Here is a 21,838-nt window from a genome sequence, read left to right on the forward strand (position 1 = left end):
CTGTGGTGTAAAAAAGTTATGTCGCACACACCATAGTTGCACCATAATTTGCGACCTTTTAAGGTTCTTGCCACTTTTCTGAAGTGTCGATAAAAATGGGAGGGTCAGGGCTTTGTGCGGCCCACCGGATTTACTATAACGTACGCCAGAAATGGACATAACTTATAGCTTAAATCTACGGCAACCCCTAGCTAGTGTAGAATTGTGTTTCTGTCACATGGAGGGCAGAGATGCGACTAATTTATTAAGAGGCATCTGCCTCTTAATAAATTAGGCACATCTCACTCTAGCACCAGAAGGATCAAGACCGGTGTATCAGAACGGCAGTCTTAATAAATCTCCCCCATTGAATTTAATAAATTACCTTTTTTGATGAAAGTGTCCCTTTTAAATGGCCACTAAACCTTGTTGCATGCTTATAAAAGTGCCTATTAAAAAATTATATATTCCTGGAGGTTTTTCTAGACTTCTGATCAGTGGACCTAATGAAGAACACTACAGTCTCTTTTTCCCTGATGCTGCACAGCAGATATAGATAAACTAGACTTTAGATTAATGCATCACTAAAATGTCCTATTGATTTTTGTATAATTTAGATGTATGTAATTTGCAATCTGTCATTTTAATTAGCTGTATAAAAAGTGCATTATAACTCTCAATGTGCAAAAATACCTTTTACATTTTTATTATAAAAATCTGAAAACCTAGAAAAATATTTATTGTACTATCATACTTTCTTTCATAGTCGTACCATGTACAAGTGTTTTGTAGTAACTCTTAACAAAGAAACAGATCCATCCAGTGGTGGATTATCATATGGGTGGGCCACCTGAGGCGAAGAGCGGTGTGGTTTGTTAGTATTTTTTTTAAATCAAACACTATCAGATTAATCCAATAGATAACACTTATGATGCCTCTCTTGCTCCTAGGCTCCTCTTCAGTCCCAAACATTCAAAGATGAAGAGGAGCCTGGGAACAAAAAGGTTCAGAATAGGTCTGAGTACATTTTTTTGTTTGGTCTGGGGTCTTATTGAAATGGACCTTCATGAGCCTATGTACTGTACAAAGTGCAGTCTGGTGCAAACTCCTCGTTGTGTCACTATATGTAATAAAACACTTGATCACTATTCGGATACTTTGTATTCAGTCGTTAAAGTGAACATTTTGCATAAATGATGTGAATGGCTACAATTCACCCAAATGAAGGCCAGTGGAGATTAAATTTAAGAAAGTGTAAACTTATTATTAAAGGGGTTGTGTAGGATTTTGAAACTGATGGCCTATCCTCAGGATAGGTCATCAATATCTGATCAGTGGGGGTCCGACTCCTAGCACCCTGCCGATCACTGTTTGAAGAGGCGGTGGCACTCAGGTAAGCACCGTGGTGTCTTCTTAGGCCAATGACATTATGTTCAATGGTATAACCAACAAGAGCAAAAACCAATAACCCCACAAAAAATGAGGAAAACACTCATATAAAATATATGTAGTTTATTAATACAAAAAATAAATATACAATGACACGAAGGCACAAGGTAATGTGGGATGGGACGCCCCGTGTATCGGAGCCGTGAACCCCCACCCTCACATATACCATACTAACAGGGGAACATGCCAGGAGCACTGGGTACAAAACCGCACTATAGTGGGTGAGATGTAGATTCACCCAAAATAACATATAAATAGACGCATTCCGCAAATGTACAAAAAATCACCTAGTCACACATATCAAGGTTGCCCGCCACATGTGGCGATCGTGGCCTGCCTGTATGTAGGAACAAACAGCCAGGTCACATGGTAATGAGAATCATAATAGAGCAACAATGGTATGTGTAAGCAGTAACAGAAAAATAAAGCACAAAAACATAAATTACAGAATGCACAAGTTACCCATGATATGCGGAAGCACCGAGTGTCTGACCAGAGCTGCACCTCGACGCGCGTTTCGCCAAGAAAGGCTTCGTCAGGCTCCTTCGTCAGGCTCCTGACGAATGCGTCTATTTATATGTTATTTTGGGTGAATCTACATCTCACCCACTATAGTGCGGTTTTGTACCCAGTGCTCCTGGCATGTTCCCCTGTTAGTATGGTATATGTGAGGGTGGGGGTTCACGGCTCCGATACACGGGGCGTCCCATCCCACATTACCTTGTGCCTTCGTGTCATTGTATATTTATTTTTTGTATTAATAAACGACATATATTTTATATGAGTGTTTTCTTCGTTTTTTGTGGGGTTATTGGTTTTGGCTCTTGTTGGTTATAGTACATTATACTAGACCCCAGTGCATGGTTTTTACTTTATCAGAGTTTTCTTATTGGTTGGTCTAAAAATTATGTTCAATGGTCACATGGCCTGGGCACAGCTCAGCCCCATTCAAGGGAATGGGCCTGAGCTGCAATACCAGATGCAGCTGTTAAACAGTGTATGGAACTGTGCTTGGTAACCTATACTGTGGCCTCTGTTGAGGATGCCAGGTCTCGGACCCCTAAGGATCAGATATGGATGAACTTTACACCACTTTTTTGTAGGCTTAGTTTTCCTCCAAAACCGCACTAAATATTTTGCACATTTTTGGTGCAAGTCAGGGTCCATTCACACGTCCGTGAATGTGTCCGCACCCGTTCCGCAATTCTACGGAATGGGTGCAGACCCATTCATTCTCCATGGGGCAGGAATTGATGCAGACAGCACACAGTGTGCTGTCCGCATCCGCATTTCCGTAGCGCGCCCCCGATCTTCTGGTCCGCGGCTCTGTCCTATTCTTGCGCAATTGCGGGCAAGAATAGGCAGTTCTATGGGGGTGCCGACGGGGTGTATTGCAGATTCGCAATACACTACAGACGTGTGAATGGACCCTAAAACATGCCCTTTCTCATGAAGCCAACCACCTTTTGGCTAAGCCATGCCCCCTTGTAAACAAGTTATAAAAAGTGAATAAAACTGTCTAAAACAGTTAATAAAAGTGTTGCAAAGCATGTTTTGAATAGCAAATCTCCCCCAATGTTTTTTTGAATGCCGTACTATTAACCATTGCATACTAAAATTCATAAGATAGTCTCTCTGGGATATTTGATTGGCATCCTCAGAAAAGTAGGCTAATGCAGGAGATAGCAAGAAATAACCTGTGTTGTGACGCCATTAGCGTCATCAGCAAGGAAAAACAAATACCATCGCCATTATAGCAGCTCAGTAAAGAAGCTCCAAGCAGGATTACTTTACATTAGCTACTTCGGGAATGGATCCTATTGGTGACTGATTACATCCATCAAAATTCCCTTTCATCTAACAGGTAAGCATTTTGATGGGACAATTGCATTTCCTATTCCTTGCAGAACTTCATGGTGCAGCAGAATGTAAGTTGGGGGGGGGGGCATCCATGTTTGGGGAACAGAGGCCAATGGTTTACTTAATGTAGCACTGATTATGTTGGATCAGATCTGTTAAATCAATGAATAATATACTGTGTAGGTGACCTGTACTACACTTGGTATTGCTTTATGATCAGTGGGGCTCCGTCTTCTGGGATCCCCAGCAATCCTGAGAATAAAGGTGCTGCAGCACGACACCATTCAAGAGGATGGCATATTCTATCACTTTATGAGATAGGAATAACCCCCCCCCCCCCCCTTAATATTTCCCTTTTTCTACATGACGGCATGGTGCTGTCTGCAAGGTGTGCTGACCGTGTGATAAATGATTACTACTATACTAAGATTGTCCACAAGTTATTTAAAGTCTCTGATGAAGAATCTACCGGATAAGAATTATCCTTTATCCATGGTTCTGCAGAAAAATGACCGAATCCCAACAGATGCAACAAAAATTTTTCAAATTCTTCATCTCTACATAGGAACTCTTGGGGTGCCATTGGCAGCTCTTCTACTTTTCCGGATTTGACTTAGGTGTCTGCGAGATCTGAGCACTTTCACCCTTACCTCAAACACTTCCTGAATTGCTTTACGAAAGCAATGGAAATTGTAATCTAGTAAACCTGCAAACAAAGGAAAAACAGACATTTCTCAAGCAAGGGCAAGTTATGTGATTAAACACACATTCGAGACAACCTGTCACCTATAACATGCTGAAAATGATTGAAGAGTAAGAGCCATAGCTGATTTTTATGAAGCAAATCCTGTAAATTGGTTTGTGATCCTTATACAAATAGTTCCATAGAATTTGAATATTAACAGTTAATTGTGTCATACAGCAATTATTTTGTTCTATTTCTTCCTCCTTGCCTTCCGAGAGCCATCTTTAAAGAGGAACTTTCATGTTTTTTATTTAGTTTTGAAAAATACCTTTCCTTGCGGGGTACCCCCGCTGATGCTGCCACCCTGCCTGTTTTTTTTCTTCAAATATCGCTCATACGCCCCGCTGTGCCCCCCTGCAGTTTTCCCGCTTAGTATGTTAATCTTGAGCCTCAGTACAGGGAGGAGGAGATGCCAGGGTTTCTCAATGGGCGTCTCCTTCTCCCTGGCTGTGCCGCGATCTAATCACAGCTGAGAGCGTCACAGCCAGGGAGAAGGAGACACCCATTGAGAAACCCTGGCGTCTCCTCCTCCCTGTACCGATGCTCAAGATTAACATACTGAGCGGGAAAACTGCAGGGGGGCATAGGAGCGATATTTGAAAAAAATAGGCAGGGTGGCAGCATCAGCGGCGGGTACCCCGCAAGTCAAGGTATTTTACCCCGCAAGTAAAGGTATTTACGGTATCTAGAATAAATAAAAACCATGAAAGGTCCTCTTTAAGTCAATGTAGCTGTATCATAGCAATTTTTTTTTTTACTGGATGAGTTGTATTTTTGATGGCCCTATTTTGAAATACATATAATGTATGAAAATGCTTTTATAATTTTTTGGGGGAGCAGAAGCAAAAGAAAACAGCAGTTTCTGAACTGCATTATTTATGGCATTCACCGTGCAGTACAAACACCATGTTAACTTTATTTTGCGATTTTTTTATGTTTTTACACAATAAAAACTCTTTTAAGGGGAATCTGTCACCCCAATTTTGGACCCTTAACTACAGAAAGACCTTGCTCTCATTTCTGTGCCCGTTTCACGTCTGTAAAAAAAATCAGTCCATGTTCCATCAGTGAAGATGTCAGTGTTTGGTCCGTGTGTCCATTTTTTTTACTTTCTTGTGTCATCCATATTCCATGAACACTGCTCAGCTGTTAATTCCCAGAGCATCTCCTGTTAGTGGTCAGTGAAAAACTGAACAAACATGGATGCAATGGGCGTGTTTGGTCTGCATAATGAGCGTGTTTTGCTCCGCATCATGGACCAAAGTAGTGCATGTCTCCATGATTTTTTCACTGACCCACAGTCAGTAAGAAAATACTGATGTGTGAACAGACACATTCAAATCAATGGGTACATGTGCTGTATGTGGAAAATTTGGACAGCACCTGTCAGTGAAAGATGGAAATGTGACTGAGGGCTACTACACGAGTAGTACTGCAGATTTGGAGTCCAGATCACAATTTTTTTATTTTCCTATTGCCCACCATTTCCTTACTGTCAGCGCTCAGAGCTGCATTGAAATACATTGTCAGGACTGACATGCATGCGTGCGTGAGTCCTCTTCATTGTGTAAAAACAGCACAGCAGTCCAAACTGTGTATTTCCGTCTAGCTTTGAGTGCTGACAGCAGGGGAACTGGGAACAGTAAGAAAAGAAAAAATAGACATCTGGACTCCCTATTTGCAGTAATGCTCATGTAGATAATAATCCAAAATCAGGGCGACAGATTCCGTTTAAAAAAAAATCACTGTTTTTGTATCGTCATATTCTGAGAGCCAGAACTTTTTTATTTAGGACAGAAATTATACTTTTTTTTTTTTACTTTTCTTACTCCCTCTAGGGGACTTGACCGTGCAGTCTCTTTGTCAAAAATATAATACACTACAATACTGTGTACTAGGGCTGCACGATATATCGCAAAAGTAATCGAATCGCGATAAACGGAAAATGCGGTTTGGCGATTCGGCCGAGCCGAAAATGCCGCGATTATTATATATGAAGGGGCCCCTATTGATAAAAAAGTCCTCTCTCCTATTGATAACAGGTCCAGCCTCTGTACTTACTTTTACAATGAATGCACTGCAGCGACGAGCGGGAGCGAGCGAGGCAGCCGGCCGGCGCGGGACTGACGTCACTTAGTCACGCTCCTGCTTCCTGAATTAAGTGGGAGGAGCGTGACAGTGACGTCAGTCACGCGCCGGCCGGCTTGCTCTCTGCCGCTCTCTGCACTGCAGTGCATTCATAGTGAAAGTACAGAGGCTGGCCATTTTATGATAGAGCGGCGCCCAGGGATCTAAGTGCACTTACTATTATTCCTGGGCGCCGCTCCGTTCGTCCGCTGTGGCACCCGGTATTTTCAACATTCAGAGCAAGGAGGAGGAGACGCCAGTGTCTCTCCTTCTCCCTGACAGCAACGCTGTCCAATCAGAGCGCAGAGCTCAGAGCCAGGGAGAAAAAAAACTCCCTGGCTCTGAGCTCTGAGCTGTGATTGGACAGCGCTGCTGTCATGGAGACGGAGACTCACTGGCGTCTCCTCCTCCTTGCTTTGAATGTTGAAAATACCGGGGGCCACAGCGGACGAACGGAGCGGCGCCCAGGAATAATAGTAAGTGCACTTAGATCCCTGGGCGCCGCTCTATGCAGCCTGCTACTAAGTTCATATTCTTTGGACCTATGAAAGGTCCTCTTTAATTACATTCATTGGTGGCGCAGTGTGCGCAGTTTAGGACACATGAAGGGACACATAGGGCCATGAGGGGGACCAGCATAAGATGCTATATGTGTGTCTTATGCTGGCCCCCATCGTGGCCCCATGTGTTATAGCACACATCCCCTATAACAGCGTGCTCCACAGGTCCCCCATAACAGTGCCCTCCACAGATCCCCACATAACAGCGCCCTCCACAGATCCCCCACATAACAGCGTCATCCACAGATCCCCCACATAACAGCGCCCTCCACAGATCCCCCACATAACAGCGTCATCCACAGATCCCCCACATAACAGCGCCATCCACAGATCCCCCACATAACAGCGTCCTCCACAGATCCCCCACATAACAGCGCCATCCACAGATCCCCCACATAACAGCGTCATCCACAGATCCCCCACATAACAGCGCCATCCACAGATCCCCCACATAACAGCGCCATCCACAGATCCCCCACATAACAGCGTCATCCACAGATCCCCCACATAACAGCGCCATCCACAGATCCCCCACATAACAGCGTCATCCACAGATCCCCCACATAACAGCGCCATCCACAGATCCCCCACATAACAGCGCCATCCACAGATCCCCCACATAACAGCGCCATCCACAGATCCCCCATAACTATGTCATACCCAGCCGCGTCAGCGGCTCATATGGGAAAATCCAAGCAAATAGACCTCTAGCACAATTCCCTTAAAATATCGCATCGCACATCGTTATCGCAATTTTTAGGGCCCTAATCGCAATCGCACAAAATTCCCATATCGTGCAGCCCTACTGTGTACTAAAGTGTATTATGCTTGCCAACTGAATGGGCGTACTAAGATGGCAGACCTGGGAATCTTTGCTACCATGACAAACCATCAGCACACTATGTTCATGTCAGCGAGGGATTAGTGGGGTGGTAGAGAGAGCCTCTCCTCTGTCTAACCACTTAAATGCCATAATCGTTATTTGCTGTGGCATCTAAGCAGTTACATGGCCAGGAATGGAATAATCTCTGATCCCAGCCATTGCAAATGTGTGTCAGCTGCAATATACAGCTGACCCCCGATGCCGGCATCATAGTGCTATAGCTGTATGGTGGTTTTCAGGAACAACTTGCCCACTGTGCCGTACTTATCAACAGCACAGAGTGGTTAGGAGTTAAAGAGAATTCTAATACATTAGAGATTTATTGTTCTCGTAGAAGAAAAGAGTAAAGCATTTTCTTGTATTTTGAGAATTAGAGAAACAACACTTAAGTTCTAGGTTTTATCTCAGAGCCTGTAACAGCTCACATAATGCTTTGATCTGGATTAGCACACACAATGTGCTGACGTGAAATACAGATTATGTGTTTTCACAAATGGACTCGTCTGCTTCTCATTTTTGCATAGTGTTATATCTGCAGATTGGGACTGTGTAGTTTTTTCAAATTTGCAACACTTATAACAATACAGTAATGCCTTTCTTACATTTATGGGGGTGGTCCAGGCAGGGTAAGAGAAGAAGAAACCTAGGCATAGTTGGACCAGTTGCAATGCAGGGATTGCAAGGTGTGTATGACTTTTTAAAATATATTTTACTGTATACTGAGTCTCATGAGTGTATCATGGATCTTTATAGGTCCCTTATGGAAAAGAACCTAATATGCAGCTGTTGTTTGTCTGTGGGCACATGCACTAAAGTGGTGTTTTTTTTGCAAACTTTTAACATATCTTTATGCCTTATTTTGTCTATTTTTTATCCTCCAGAATATTTATGTTCAGTTGTGCCAGGGAGGTGACAACAAAAACACTATTAAAGCACTACTGGCCTGTCTGTTTTAGTAAATACTTCCTCATGAAATAACAATTCTTCCGATTTGCTTCTGCTCCTGGTAATCCACGTATAAACTGACCACTGGAAGTTGTCATTTTCAATGCAGTGAGTCCCTACCCAGTTTAACATGGCCAGCATGGACTGGACAGAGTTCAAGTTTGTAGTTTCAAAGTTACAAAGAATTGGCAAGTTACTTTTTTATTTTATTCCTTATCACATTTAAAGTTAATGTCTAGCCGGCTATCAAAATGGTAAAAACAAAATTAAACAATATCTTATCCCATAAAATCTTTGATAATCTGTTATTTCAAATAGCTATAAAATATAATTCACATGAATTTAGAAAAAAATTGAGCAAGAGTAAAAAACATTAGGGGTTGATATATCAATGTCACTGCGCATGTTTGCTACACCAGATACTGTATATGAAGTGTATGCACCACAATTTTGTTTCGTTAATGACATGCTTAACACAAGGCCCGAGAATGACTAATGTGTCTGCACCAAGGGGTGTGAATTGGTGCAATTTGGCTTATCTTGAGTTTCTATATTTTTTCCAGCATGCTTAACTAAGGGGGAGGCCTTCACCGGAAAGGGGAAGACCTAAGAATAAAAATCTCCCTCAAAGTAAGCCAACTATTAGTTGGTATAGAGTTAGAGAAAATACTCTATCCCTTCACCACTATTGATGTCACTTATGGGGGCACTATTGCTATGAGGGGACGATCTGTATGGCACTATTATTTCTGTGGTATAATGTTTGGGGGCATTGGCGAGCAGAGTACAGTGGTGGCAACAGGGTGAGGAGGATAACGGAAAAATGAGGAATCTAAGATGTCTATGTGGCAAACTCTGCAGAGCAAGACATGGCTGAAAAATGTTGTCAATGTGGCCTACACCTAATGGAGAAGATGAGGAAAGAGAACATCTACATTAGAGGAGAAGTCACTGGATGGAATAGATATGTAGTACTCTATTCTCCTGTATGTTTGGTAGCGCTGAATAACATGTCCATCTGAATATCTCTTTAGCACTAGGCTAGGGCAAGGTATGCTGTGCAGTATATATATATATATATATATATATATGTTATTCTCCCTTGTTAAACACTTACCTTTTCTTTCAAAACTCTCTTCTCTCACAAAACATACAAGGGCTAGGAATTTTGTAACTTGTTTTAAATATAAAACTGTAGTATTGTTTAATTTAATAATTGCCAGCGATTCTTTATCGTATGGTGTGCCCGCTCCTTTTAACCTGGTAATAGAAAAGGAAATAGTGTGAGCAAAAAAGCATAAAGAAAAATCAATGCAGTAACAGATGTACCATGTGCTGGAGGAAAAGAACACTGCCTTATTGGATTCATGTTAAAGAGGTTGTCCGGTCCCAAAATCTAAATTATTTTTATGTGCTCCTAACACCCCTCACCATCCATACATATACCACCAATACCTGTTTTCATGTCTGAGCTTTCCTTTCCCCCCCCCCCCTGGAAGACATCACATTATCCTGGCAGATCTGTTTACTTTCTGCCCTTCATGTTTTGTTGAATACATAACTTTATTGATACACAAGCCTGGCTGCACTGCACAGTGATGTCACAGGCTGGCCACGCCCCCACTGCTCTGTCTGCAGCGGCTACTCCATCTATGACTCCTGTGTCCATCTTTCTGCACACAGACATGAATCTACTTCTCACTCAGTGTCTAAATCATTAAAAGACATTGGTGTGCCGTGGATTATCTACATATTCTGCGACTGAAGTCCTCCGCGAGCACCCATCATCATATATAAGGTGTGCAGACACCACAATTTCCTTTAATTAAATCCTATTACTGACCGTCCACACGCTCTGCCCTCACATATGTATCTAATCCTATCCTGTGTGATACAGCCTGCTGAGCAGTGTATCTAATCCCATCACTGACCGTCTGCAGGCTCTTCCCTCACCATCTCCACTGTGAAAAACAGCTTGAACCAGCAAGCGTATCCAATCACATCTGTATCTAATCCTATCCTGGGTGATACAGCCTGGTGAGCGGTGTATCTAAACTCATCACTGACCGTCCACGGGCTCTTCCCTCACCATCTCCAGTGTGAAAAACAGCTTGAACCAGCAAGCACATCCAATCACATCTGTATCTAATCCTATCCTGTGTGATACAGCCTGCTGAGCGGTGTATCTAATCCCATCACTGACCGTCTGCAGGCTCTTCCCTCACCATCTCCAGTGTGAAAAACAGCTTGAACCAGCAAGCGTATCCAATCACATCTGCATCTAATCCTATCCTGTGTGATACAGCCTGCTGAGCGGTGTATCTAATCCCATCACTGACCATCCACACACTCTGCTCTCACCATCTCCAGAGTGTAATAAACAGCTGGAAGCAGCAAGCGTATCCAATCACATCTTTAACTAATCCTATCCTGTGTGATACAGCCTGACGAGCTGTGTATCTAATCCCATTACTGACTGTCCACAGGCTCTGCCCTCACCATCTCCAGAGTGTAATAAACAGCTGAAAGCAGCAAGCACACCCAAACACATCTGTATCTAATCCTATCCTGTGTGATACAGCCTGCTGAGCTGTGTATCTAATCCCATCACTGACCGTCTGCAGGCTCTGCCCTCACATGTGTATCTAATCCTATCCTGTGTGATACAGCCTGACGAGCTGTGTATCTAATCCCATCACTGACCGTCTGCAGGCTCTTCCCTCACCATCTCCAGAGTGTAATAAACAGTTGGAAGCAGCAAGCGTATCCAAACACATCTGTATCTAATCCTATCCTGTGTGATACAGCCTGACGAGCTGTGTATCTAATCCCATCACTGACTGTCCACAGGCTCTGCCCTCAAATGTCTATCTAATCCTATCCTGTGTGATACAGCCTGCTGAGCGGTGTATCTAATCCCATCACTGACTGTCCACAGGCTCTGCCCTCACATGTCTATCTAATCCTATCCTGTGTGATACAGCCTGCTGAGCTGTGTATCTAATCCCATCACTGACCGTCTGCAGGCTCTTCCCTAACCATCTCTAGTGTGATAAACAGCTGGAATCAGCAAGCGTATCCAAACACATCTGTAGCTAATCCTATCCTGTATGTGTATCTGATACACATCCTGTTGTGTGCTATATTGCCTGCTGAAGTGTATCTAATCCCATCTTCTATGATACAGTGTGCTAAAATGTGTATCTAATCCCATCTTCTATGATACTGCCTGCTGAGCTGTGTATCTAATCCCATTTTGTATGACACAGCCTGCTGAGTGGTGTATCTAAGCCTATTTTGTATGATCCTGCCTGCTGAGCTGTGTATCTAAACCCTTATGCACACGTCCGTATCTATTTTGCGAACCACAGTTTTGGCAATCCCATTGAGTTCTATGGATTTGAGGACCTCATTTTGGAGACCAGAATAGGACATGTTCTATCTTTACTGGAACTGACATACGGATGTAAAAAACACACTGATGACGTCCATGTGCTTTCCACATCCGTATGTCAATTCTGCGAAAGATAGAACATGTCCTATTCGGGTCCACATAATGCAGATCTAAAACCAATAGAACTCAATGGGACTTCAAAAAAATTTGAAACACACACGGACAGTAACCTTATTTAGTGGATCCAGAACTTGCAGACCGCAAAACAGATACGGTTCTGTGCACGAGCCCTATCACTTATACTCAGCGCCCATAACAGTGACGTCCACAGTGCCCCCATAACAGTGACATCCACAGTGGCCCCATAACAGTGACATCCACAGTGCCCCATAACAGTGCCATTTAGTGCCCCTAGTGCTATCCAATACCCCATGTGCCATCCATTGTGCCATTCATTACCCCCTTGGGCCATCCAGTGCCTCCTGTTTGCCATCCAGTACCCCCTTGTGCCATCCAGTGCCCCACTTGTGCCATCAATTGCCCCCATTGTGCCATTCATTACCCCCATGTGCCATCCAGTTCCCCTATTGTGCCAACCATTGCCCCCTTGTGCCATCCAGTGGGGGGGGCACATAAAATACCACAGTCAAAAAGGGGGGGGGGCACTAATAATTTTCACCGCTTAATCATACTACTGAATAAAACAAAATAAGTATATATAAATAAGATTACAAAATACGAGAGTATTGCGGTATGCAGGGATACCTTTTTATTGTACTAACCTAATAAAAAAAAATTATGAGATGACGGTTTGATTGGCACTATTTTGGGGTGCATATGACTTTTTGATTGCTTGGTATTACACTATTTGTGATGTAAGGTGACAAAAAATAGCTTTTTGGAACATTTATTTCACTAGCACAATGATAGCAGTTTTGAAGCAAAAAAACCCTGATTGTCTTAGGTAGGGTGTCATTTTTTGCAGGATGAGATGGTGGTTTCATTGCTACTATTTTGATTGCTTGGTATTACACTATTTGTGATGTAAGGTGACAAAAAATGGCTTTTTGGAACATTTATTTCACTTCAGTGGGTCTGATGCCTATATAATTCCCTACAGTACACTATATAGTGTAATGTAGTGTATTGTGACTTTACACTAGCCTGATCAGGCTGCTGCCTTTAGCAGAAGCCTGATCTGGCTTACCAATACCATGGCAAGCTGGAAGCCTGTCACAACAGAGCAGCGGCTGATGAGGGAGGGAACCCTCTTCCCTCTGTGATCCCGTCAAGTATCAGGTGGCTGCAACGCCACAGCAGCGCCCGATGGGAGATGGAGGGAGCTCCCTCCTTGTTAATCCCTTCCATAGAGCAGTCCCTATGGACTGCGGCATGGAAGGGGTTAAACGGCTGACATCGGCCATTTCAAGCAGAGTGTCAGCTGTATGCTGACACTCTGCGAACCGCTCGGCCATCCTGAAAATGGGGGACGTGTGTGTGGGGGGGGGGGGGATCGCGCGCTCGGCCATCCATAAAATGAGGATGGGGCACATTGAGGGCTACAGGGGGGGGCGGGGATATTATATATATATTTTAGAAAGTTCTGATTCCCGCATTCACGGACTGCGGGGATCAGAACCTCTCAGCCGGCATTAGGATCGTCTGATTGGCGGGGGGTGGGGGCAAGGGATAACCTAGGGGAGGCAATTGCCCCCCTGTAGTGACGACTATGCCCCTATAACATGCACAGCATAGCGATCAGCCTCTGTAGCTGATCGCTATGCTGTCACTCCTGCACAGCGTTTACATCGCGCTGTGCAGGAGTCAGTACAGGCTTCACATTCACAGAAGCCTGTACAATCCAGAGAGTGGCCGGCGGTCCTGCACATGCGCATTCAACCTAGAGCACTGTGAAGACTTCCGCCCGGAGCATTCTCCAGCAGGAGGTGGGGACGTCACTCGTGACGGTCCGTCTCCTGCTGGTAAGAGAAGACAGGAAGATAAGAAGACGGACTTCGGCCGGAAGCATAGAAAAGCCATCTGGAGGGACAACGTGACTGGGAGGCAGATCTCAAGAACGGCTGCACTCTGGAAGGTAAGTATGTGAGCAATAATCTTTCCTCCACAGGTTAGGATGTAATAGCAAAAAAAGGTTAAGCCTGGAGAACCCCTTTAAGGCACCTTACACATTTGTGTATTGTCGGCCAAACTTGCCAAGAATGGCACGTTCGGCCGACAGGTAATGTGTGGGGGAGCTCTTGACTCTCCCCAACAGATGATGTTAAGGAGAGAATGATCGGGTGAAGTGAATATTTTTGCCCCATCCTTTTGTTCTCTCTGGAGATAAGCCACCTCCAAAGCTGTCTGGCAGCCGCTTTCTCCCCTCTCCACATTAAATACACATACACTTTCAGATTAAACAAAATGTATATGTGTATGAAGAAGTCAAGAGAGGGCCAGGAGAGTGTCGGCCGAATGATCGTTCAGCAGACAACTGTTGAATGTGTATGGCAGCCTTAAAGGGGTTGTCCGCTTTTGTTATACTGATGACCTATCCTCAGGGTAGGTCACCAGCAGCAGATCAGAGGGGGTCCTATTCACTTGAATAGGAAGGAGATCTCCCATTAAAGTGAATGTGACGGCAAAGTTGTAATTACACCAGCTCACCGCTGCAATGTCGATGGCAAGTAAGTAAAGACAGAAGAGAACACAGAGATCTATGAGCGCTGCGTTCTCTTCCAAAAGCTGATCAGCCTGAAGATAGGTCTTCAAAATAACAAAAGCGGACAACCTCTTTAAGTCATTCAGTGCCAAAAGCTGTAGGCTGCAGTATGAGCTTGGGCCCCTACATCATGGGAACATCCTGCACATCCCAATGACAGAATAGCAGTACAAATTTTATTTTTTTCAACAACTAGATTATTACTTTTATTACTATTAATAGGATTATTATTGTTTTTCTACACACTTGTTTTCCTGCATTACTGGTCACATTCCATTAAAACATTTGAAAAAACACACAAAAGGAGAGCACAATATTTATGTGCGGTAAAATTTATATATCCAGTCATAAGCCGATGCAAAAGGGAAAGGTACTGTATAGTATTGCTTGCAGTTGGAAAATATTGTGAATGTTTCTAGTTGTATGAATTCCCACCACTATGGGGGGCTTAGTTCAACGATGACTAGAAAAGGAGACTAGATGAGACAAGGGAGTAGCAAATAGTAGAGGGACATGTATTTAATAAATGTATACAACCTGTCATGTTGAATATGCTGTCTCATCTTCAAGCAGCAATTTATAGAGCAGGAGGAGCTGAGAAGATTCATATATCGTTTTGTTGGAAAAGATTCAGTATAATGTGTGTGTTTTTTTTATTGAATTCCCTGCATATTCTGGACTTAGAAGTGTCTAAGTGTACACATACTGACATAACTGTAAATCACTGACTGGACTCCTAAGCCCAGAATGGGCAGGAATCTCAATGAATAAATGACAAATTGTACTACAATACCATATATCAGTCAACTCTCAAAATCCAGCTTCATAACAAGCTGCCTGCTGATCAGATGTGACAATGTTTCCTATAGTAAAGATAGGGATAAGGACACCTGCCACATTGGCAAGATGCAGAAGCTGTTATACAATGTTGCAGCTCACAGACTGGTACTGAATTTCAAGATGTATGCTACTCATTGGCACAGACTGCAATTGACAATAGTGTCACATTGAATTCCATAGATGTCAATGGAAATCAAAATCAAATCAAAAGTTGTCACGTATTTTTATTTATTTATTATAGTCACTTATATAGCACTTATATCATGCTGTACCCTGTTGTCTTCCTGCCTGGAGATTTTTTGAAATTGGCACTCAGAAAAATGATACACTTACATACTAAACAGTGGGCACTTATAAAGCAATGCATCACACAAACTGAAGAAATATGATTTAAAGGGGTTGTCTCATTTCAGCAAATAGCATTTATCATGTAGAGGAAGTTAATACAATGCACTTACTAATGTATTGTGGTATCCATATTGCTTCCTTTCCTGGCTGGATTCATTTTTTCATCACATTATACACTGCTCGTTTCCATGGTTACAGACCACCCTGCAATCCATTAGTGGTGGTCATGCTTGCACACTATAGGAACAAGCGCTGGCACCTCTGATGGCTGGGACTATGGGATCGCACATAGGCTGGTGCTTTTTCCTATAGTGTGCATGCACGGCCACCGCTGATGGATTGCAGGGTGGTCGTAACCATGGAGATGAGCAGTGTATAATATGATGAAAAAATTAAATATGGACAATCACAGTACATTAGTAAATGCCTTGTATTAAATTCCCATACATAATAAATGCTATCTGCTGAAGTGAGACAACCCCTTTAAGTAAGTCAGAGCAGTAAGAACGTACCCATAGATACAAGAGATATCAATGACTACATCAATCATGTCACAGCACAATTCATATGTCTGCATATCCACAGGAGTACTGTCTGTTGCTATGTAGATTTTGCTCACTACATCAAACAGGAATGCTTTCTCAATTCCAGAATTCTGTAACAAAGAAATACATGTAGGAGTAATACAAAGAAGTATAGGCATCTTATACAGTACAGCTATTGTAAGCACAAGCGTAAATGCCAGCCTACAGTGTACTACAGGAGGTGATTATATGGTACAGCAGTGGAGTTGAAATGGCTACTATAGTTAATTGTGTATTTCCAGCACGCTGCCTAATTTACTGTATATTTTGCTGTAGCTCTGTAGAAAAGCTTAGTCACAGTTAGGTTTCCTAATATACATAACAGTTTGGTATATTATCAAGCATGAACATAAGTGGTGGATCTGTTTTCTACCATCTGAAATATGTACAATTTAAAAACACAGAAGACAAAGGCATGACTGGCAGACTTCACCCAATGTAAAAGTCTGCCTCCCTAGACAACAGAAGGTTTAAAGAGGTTTTCTCATTATAACTTTTTCTAACATGTCATGCAGTCTGGAAGCTGAGATCCACAATCTACATAGTTTAAAAAGAACCTGCAATGCCATCTGCAGGCACCATGTTATACAACAGAAGGAACTGAGGAAAAAATGTCCTGTAAAATTATAATGTATAATTTATACAATTATATCTCTGCTTTTTCTGAACTTAAGTCCACCCTTAATACAGCGATCCGTGAGTGACATCTGTCTCTGTATACACACTTACACAGAGAGTGCTATCAATCATTGATAACACCTCCCCTGTGTACAACTGTCAGGGACTGACAGCTATCTCTGTATACACTTACACAGTGAATGCCATCAATTACTGATAACACCTCCCCTGTGTACAGCTATAAGTGACTGACAGCTATTTCTGTATACACACTTACACAGAGAATGCTATCGATCACTGATAACACCTCACCTCACTTAATTCCACCCTTAATACAGCGATCCGTGACTGACATCTCTCTCTGTATACACACTTACACAGAGAGTACTATCAATCATTGATAACACCTCCCCTGTGTACAACTGTCAGTGACTGACAGCTATCTCTGTTACACTTACACAGAGAATGCCGTCAATTACTGATAATACCTCCCCTGTGTACAGCTACCAGTGACTGACAGCTATCTATGTATTTACACTTATGCAAGGAAAGCTATCAATCACTGGTAACACCTTCTGTCACGAACGTTCCCGTGGCAGGTACCAGTAGATCAGAGAGACTGGCAACACGTGGGTTAAATTAACAAGTTTCTTGTAGATCTTATTGTATCTGTGTTCTGGTGAATGCCACACCCCTCGCCATAGGTGTTGCTTGTTGGTAATTTACCTTCCCCATAAGTAGCCGCTTCTCACTCTTGGAGGTGCGGTTTATAGATTTTCTTCCTGTCTTCTTACTAGCTGGTTGGTTATACTCTGTGGTGCTAAGTCTTGTCTTTTCTTATTGTATTGTGTTTGTATCTGGGCCTAAGACAGAGACTTCCATTTGTCCATCTGGGGAGGAATGGGTTGTTTCTGGTCCTAACCTTATTCTAGGGCCTTATAGGGAAATAAGGTCCTAGGTATCCTGCATATGAATATTCTTACCTTCAAGATCTATCCATATTGATAGGTAGTTAGGGCCCGGATTAGGGTTGTTAAGGAGGTGACCTGTTCCTTCCCTAGTTTCCAGCCCCAGTTACTGTTCCCCTTCCCTCCTGTGTTCAGTGTGGAGTTTCCCCCCCCCCCCCCACACTGACCGTGACACCTTCCTTGTGTACATCAGTGACTGACAGCTATCTAAATATACCGACATACACAGAGAATCTTATCAATAACTGATAACACCTCCCCCATGTCCAACTATCAATGACTGACAGTTATCTATGTATACACTCTTAGACAGAGAATGCTATCAATCACTGATAACACCTCACCCTTGTATATTTTTCAGTGACTGACAACTACCCCTGTATACACACTTACACATAGAATTCTATGAATCACTGATAACACAGCTACAGGTAAGTCAGCAAGAACAGAGATTTAAAACTATAAATTACATGGTATACTTTTAGCATAAAGCTATATGTTCATTTGCTCAACATCTCCTGCTCTATAACAAAGTGTCTGCAGATTACATTGCATTTTATGGTGACAGGTCCTCTTTAAGTATAAGTGTTGATTTAAAGGAGAGATGTTACACTCTTCATTTAAATTGATTAGTGCTGCATTATGGGTACCACCCACATTGACAACCTTAACAGCCACACCCCCCACACACACACACCGTTGGCGCCAGAGTGGCAGCCTTAAACCAGTCCATCTGTCCTAAAGGGGTGAAAGAATATTTGTGGATCATGCGTCACATCTGTTTACTATTAAAGAAGCACTCCATGTGTTTTTCTTTTACATATATTGCTAACTGACCACCAGTAATCTAGCAGTGCAATTTTTTAAAGGGGTTATCCAATGTCTCCATTAGCCCCCCCCCCCCACACCCTCCAAGTGCTGGGCCTCTCACAGGTAATATACTTACCTCGCTCCCTGTGCCGCTCCCGTTCCCCGCACAGCCACTGCTGCTTCTCCCTGTACACCCGCGATGCTATGCCATACACGCCTGTCATTCGCTGCTCCCCCCCGACACAGGATGCTTTCATCCGTGTACAGGGAGAAGCAGCAGCGGCGGTGCGAGGACCAGGAGCGGAGCGGGGTAAGTATATTATCTGTGAGGGGCCCGGCACATTGGGGGGCTGTTGGAGACGTTGGATAACCCCTTTAAACTCAATTGCATCCATACATTTTTAACCTTTTTATTTTTGGAACCTGGTCATGTGATCTAAAGTCTGACCACCAGTCCAGAGCTTGCTCTAATGTGTAGACAGAAGTGGTCAGTCTCCCAACACTCTTTCTATGTGAACTACAGGATAACATCATCACCTATCAAATCCCTCTTGGCAGCTCTCAGGAGTCTCCACTCCCTCGGTCTCTGCAAGCTAGGCATGATGGGAAATGTAGAACTCATTAGGAAACCAAATCTGAGAAGAATAAGGAATCATGATGGCAGACAACTCACAAATTGCACATCAGATAAAACAGCTATACCCAAGGCATATACAAGAGCCTCTATTTTATTCTTTAATAATGGCCTATCCTGAACTATATAGGTAAAATAAAATCCTGGAGTGCTTCTTTAAAGTGGTTGGCCGCTTTCTTAGGGCTCATGCACACAACAGGTCCACATTTTTTGCAGATTACACCTGGACCCATTTATTTATATGGGGCTGCAAAAAATGTGGACAAAAAAAAATGACATTATCATTTTAGAGCACAAGGTCAAAGCATGGGGTGGGGTATACATTCATTTTTTTTTTCCTTGGAAAAAAAAAAAACACAAAAGATTTTGTTTTCTGTTTTGACCATTGTAAAAACCTCAGCTCTTAGACCCAAATAGATGCGAACAGCACACCGTGTGCTCTCCACATATGCACGCCTGATTCATGGCCCCGCAAAAAAAGATATCTATTGTCTATTGCTATTGTCTGTTTTGCGGACAAGGATAGGACATTTCTACTGAAGTGAAAAAGAAAATGGCAGCATGCATGCAGCAGGGATCCGTGTTTTGCAGATCGGCGATTTGCGGACTGCAAAACACGTATGGTCATGTGTATTCATGAGGTCTTATTGTAACTGCATTTAAATATCTTGTACAAAGGATTAAAAAAAAATAAACTACACATTTCGGACACAGTAAAACGTGTTCTTATTCATGGCCTGATGTTTTTAATGTATTTACTATAAGGCCTCATGCACACGACCGTGCCGTTTTTTGCGGTCCGCAAAAAACAGAAGCCGCCCTTTTGTGCGGAACGGAATTGGCGGCCCATTGTAGGCATGCCTATTCTTGTCCGCAAAACGGACAAGAATAGGACATGCTATATTTTTTTTCCGGGGCCTCGGAACGGAGCAACGGATGCGGACAGTACACGGAGTGCTGTCCGCATCTTTTGCGGCCCCATTGAAGTGAATGGGTCCGCATCCGAGCCGCAAAAACTGTGGCTCGGACGCGGACTATAACTACGGTCGTGTGTATGAGGCCTTAAGGATGGATTTTTTTAAGGAGTGCTGGAGAAATCACTTAGTTTTACATTGGAGTTCCATGTCAGTGCCTGTCTCTGGTTCAGGAATTCTCCATGCACCCAGGTCTGGATGCAACAAGTTTTTGACAAGAGTGGTGAGCGAATCCTATTTTTTCTGTTATTTTTCAATCAACATAGACTGGGAAAAGCCTGTTATAACCTTTTTGTTGGACTGGGATGACCCTTGCATCAGATCCATGTTATACTGTAGTAACATCACTAGAACAATAAAGGGGTTGGCCATCTTTTGGGGTGGTTTTGGCAAACCACTCTCCTGCAACATCAAAATGGCGCCAATGTACGAACACGACTGTATGTGGCACTACATCAAATATTACTCCTAAACCTGAACCAAAAAATATGCCACACTGAGTAAAATAAAGCAACATCTTTATTGAAACATGATCCATAAAATGAACACAAATTCATTATAAATACATGGCAGAGCATGGGTATCTCAACATATCAGATACGCCCCCAGGAATAATCTTGGGCGAAACGTATTTTGGGTTGCTTGCTGGTCCCTGGATTCCTGGTCTGTCTTGATACTGATCGCTTACAACTGGTGAATGTGACCCTTAATTACAGAGGGGTTAACTATTTGGTTCCCTCTGCTATTGTACAGATAGCTATTTATTTCTTGTGACAGTTTCTGTCTGTAATTTTTTCTTGCTTGTAGTAATCACACTATTTGCTTTTGCAGTAATTTACTTGTTTAGACAGCAAGGGACTCCTGGGCATCTATTATATGATATGTCGAGATACCCATGCACTACTATGTATTTAGAACGAATTTGTGTTAATTTTATGGATCATGTTTCAATAAAGATTTTGCTTTATTTTACTCAGCGTGGCATATTTTTGGGGTTCCAGGTTAGGAGTAAAACCACTCTCCTGGCTAGACCTGCATAAGGGAGGCATACTTACTTGCTCGCCTCTGCTGGGTCCCTGCTCCTCAGTTGCCTCATTTGGTTCCCCAGCTGAAAAAATCTTCCTTGATGCCAATAACTGGCTGTATCCTCTTATGTCATGATATGTAGGTCACGTGACACAGGGGGGTCAGGTCACCACGCCAGCCAGTCACTGGCTGCAGCGGCGTCAAAGCAGATATTTACAATGGGGGACCCGAGTAAGACAGCCGAGGCCGGAGAGCAAAGATGCTGTAACTGTGAATGGGTAACAGGTATTTTTCCCTTTTGTATGTCTGACTAGGAGGGGGGTTTGCAAAAAAAAAAAAAAACTCAAGGTGGCCAACTCCTTTAAGACCTGT

At 43.0% G+C, this 21,838-nt stretch overlaps 1 protein-coding gene across 3 annotated transcripts in view; it reads right to left on the reverse strand.

Moving 5' to 3' along the window:
* Positions 1 to 3,581: 3,581 nt before the first annotated feature.
* Positions 3,582 to 21,838, reverse strand: part of RRAGD (Ras related GTP binding D) — a 51,534-nt gene continuing 33,277 nt past the window's right edge. For all 3 annotated transcript variants that reach the window (XM_040426824.1, XM_040426825.1, XM_040426823.1), the window contains exons 5-7: positions 16,365 to 16,507; positions 9,666 to 9,808; positions 3,582 to 3,994 (exon numbers count right to left, since the gene is read on the reverse strand). In XM_040426824.1, coding sequence (XP_040282758.1) covers positions 3,846 to 3,994; positions 9,666 to 9,808; positions 16,365 to 16,507 — 435 coding nt within the window. In that variant the 3' untranslated portion in view covers positions 3,582 to 3,845. The remainder of the gene's footprint in view (positions 3,995 to 9,665; positions 9,809 to 16,364; positions 16,508 to 21,838) is intronic.

Source organism: Bufo bufo, chromosome 4, assembly GCF_905171765.1.
Source record: "Bufo bufo chromosome 4, aBufBuf1.1, whole genome shotgun sequence".
Classification (NCBI taxonomy): Eukaryota; Metazoa; Chordata; class Amphibia; order Anura; family Bufonidae; genus Bufo; species Bufo bufo.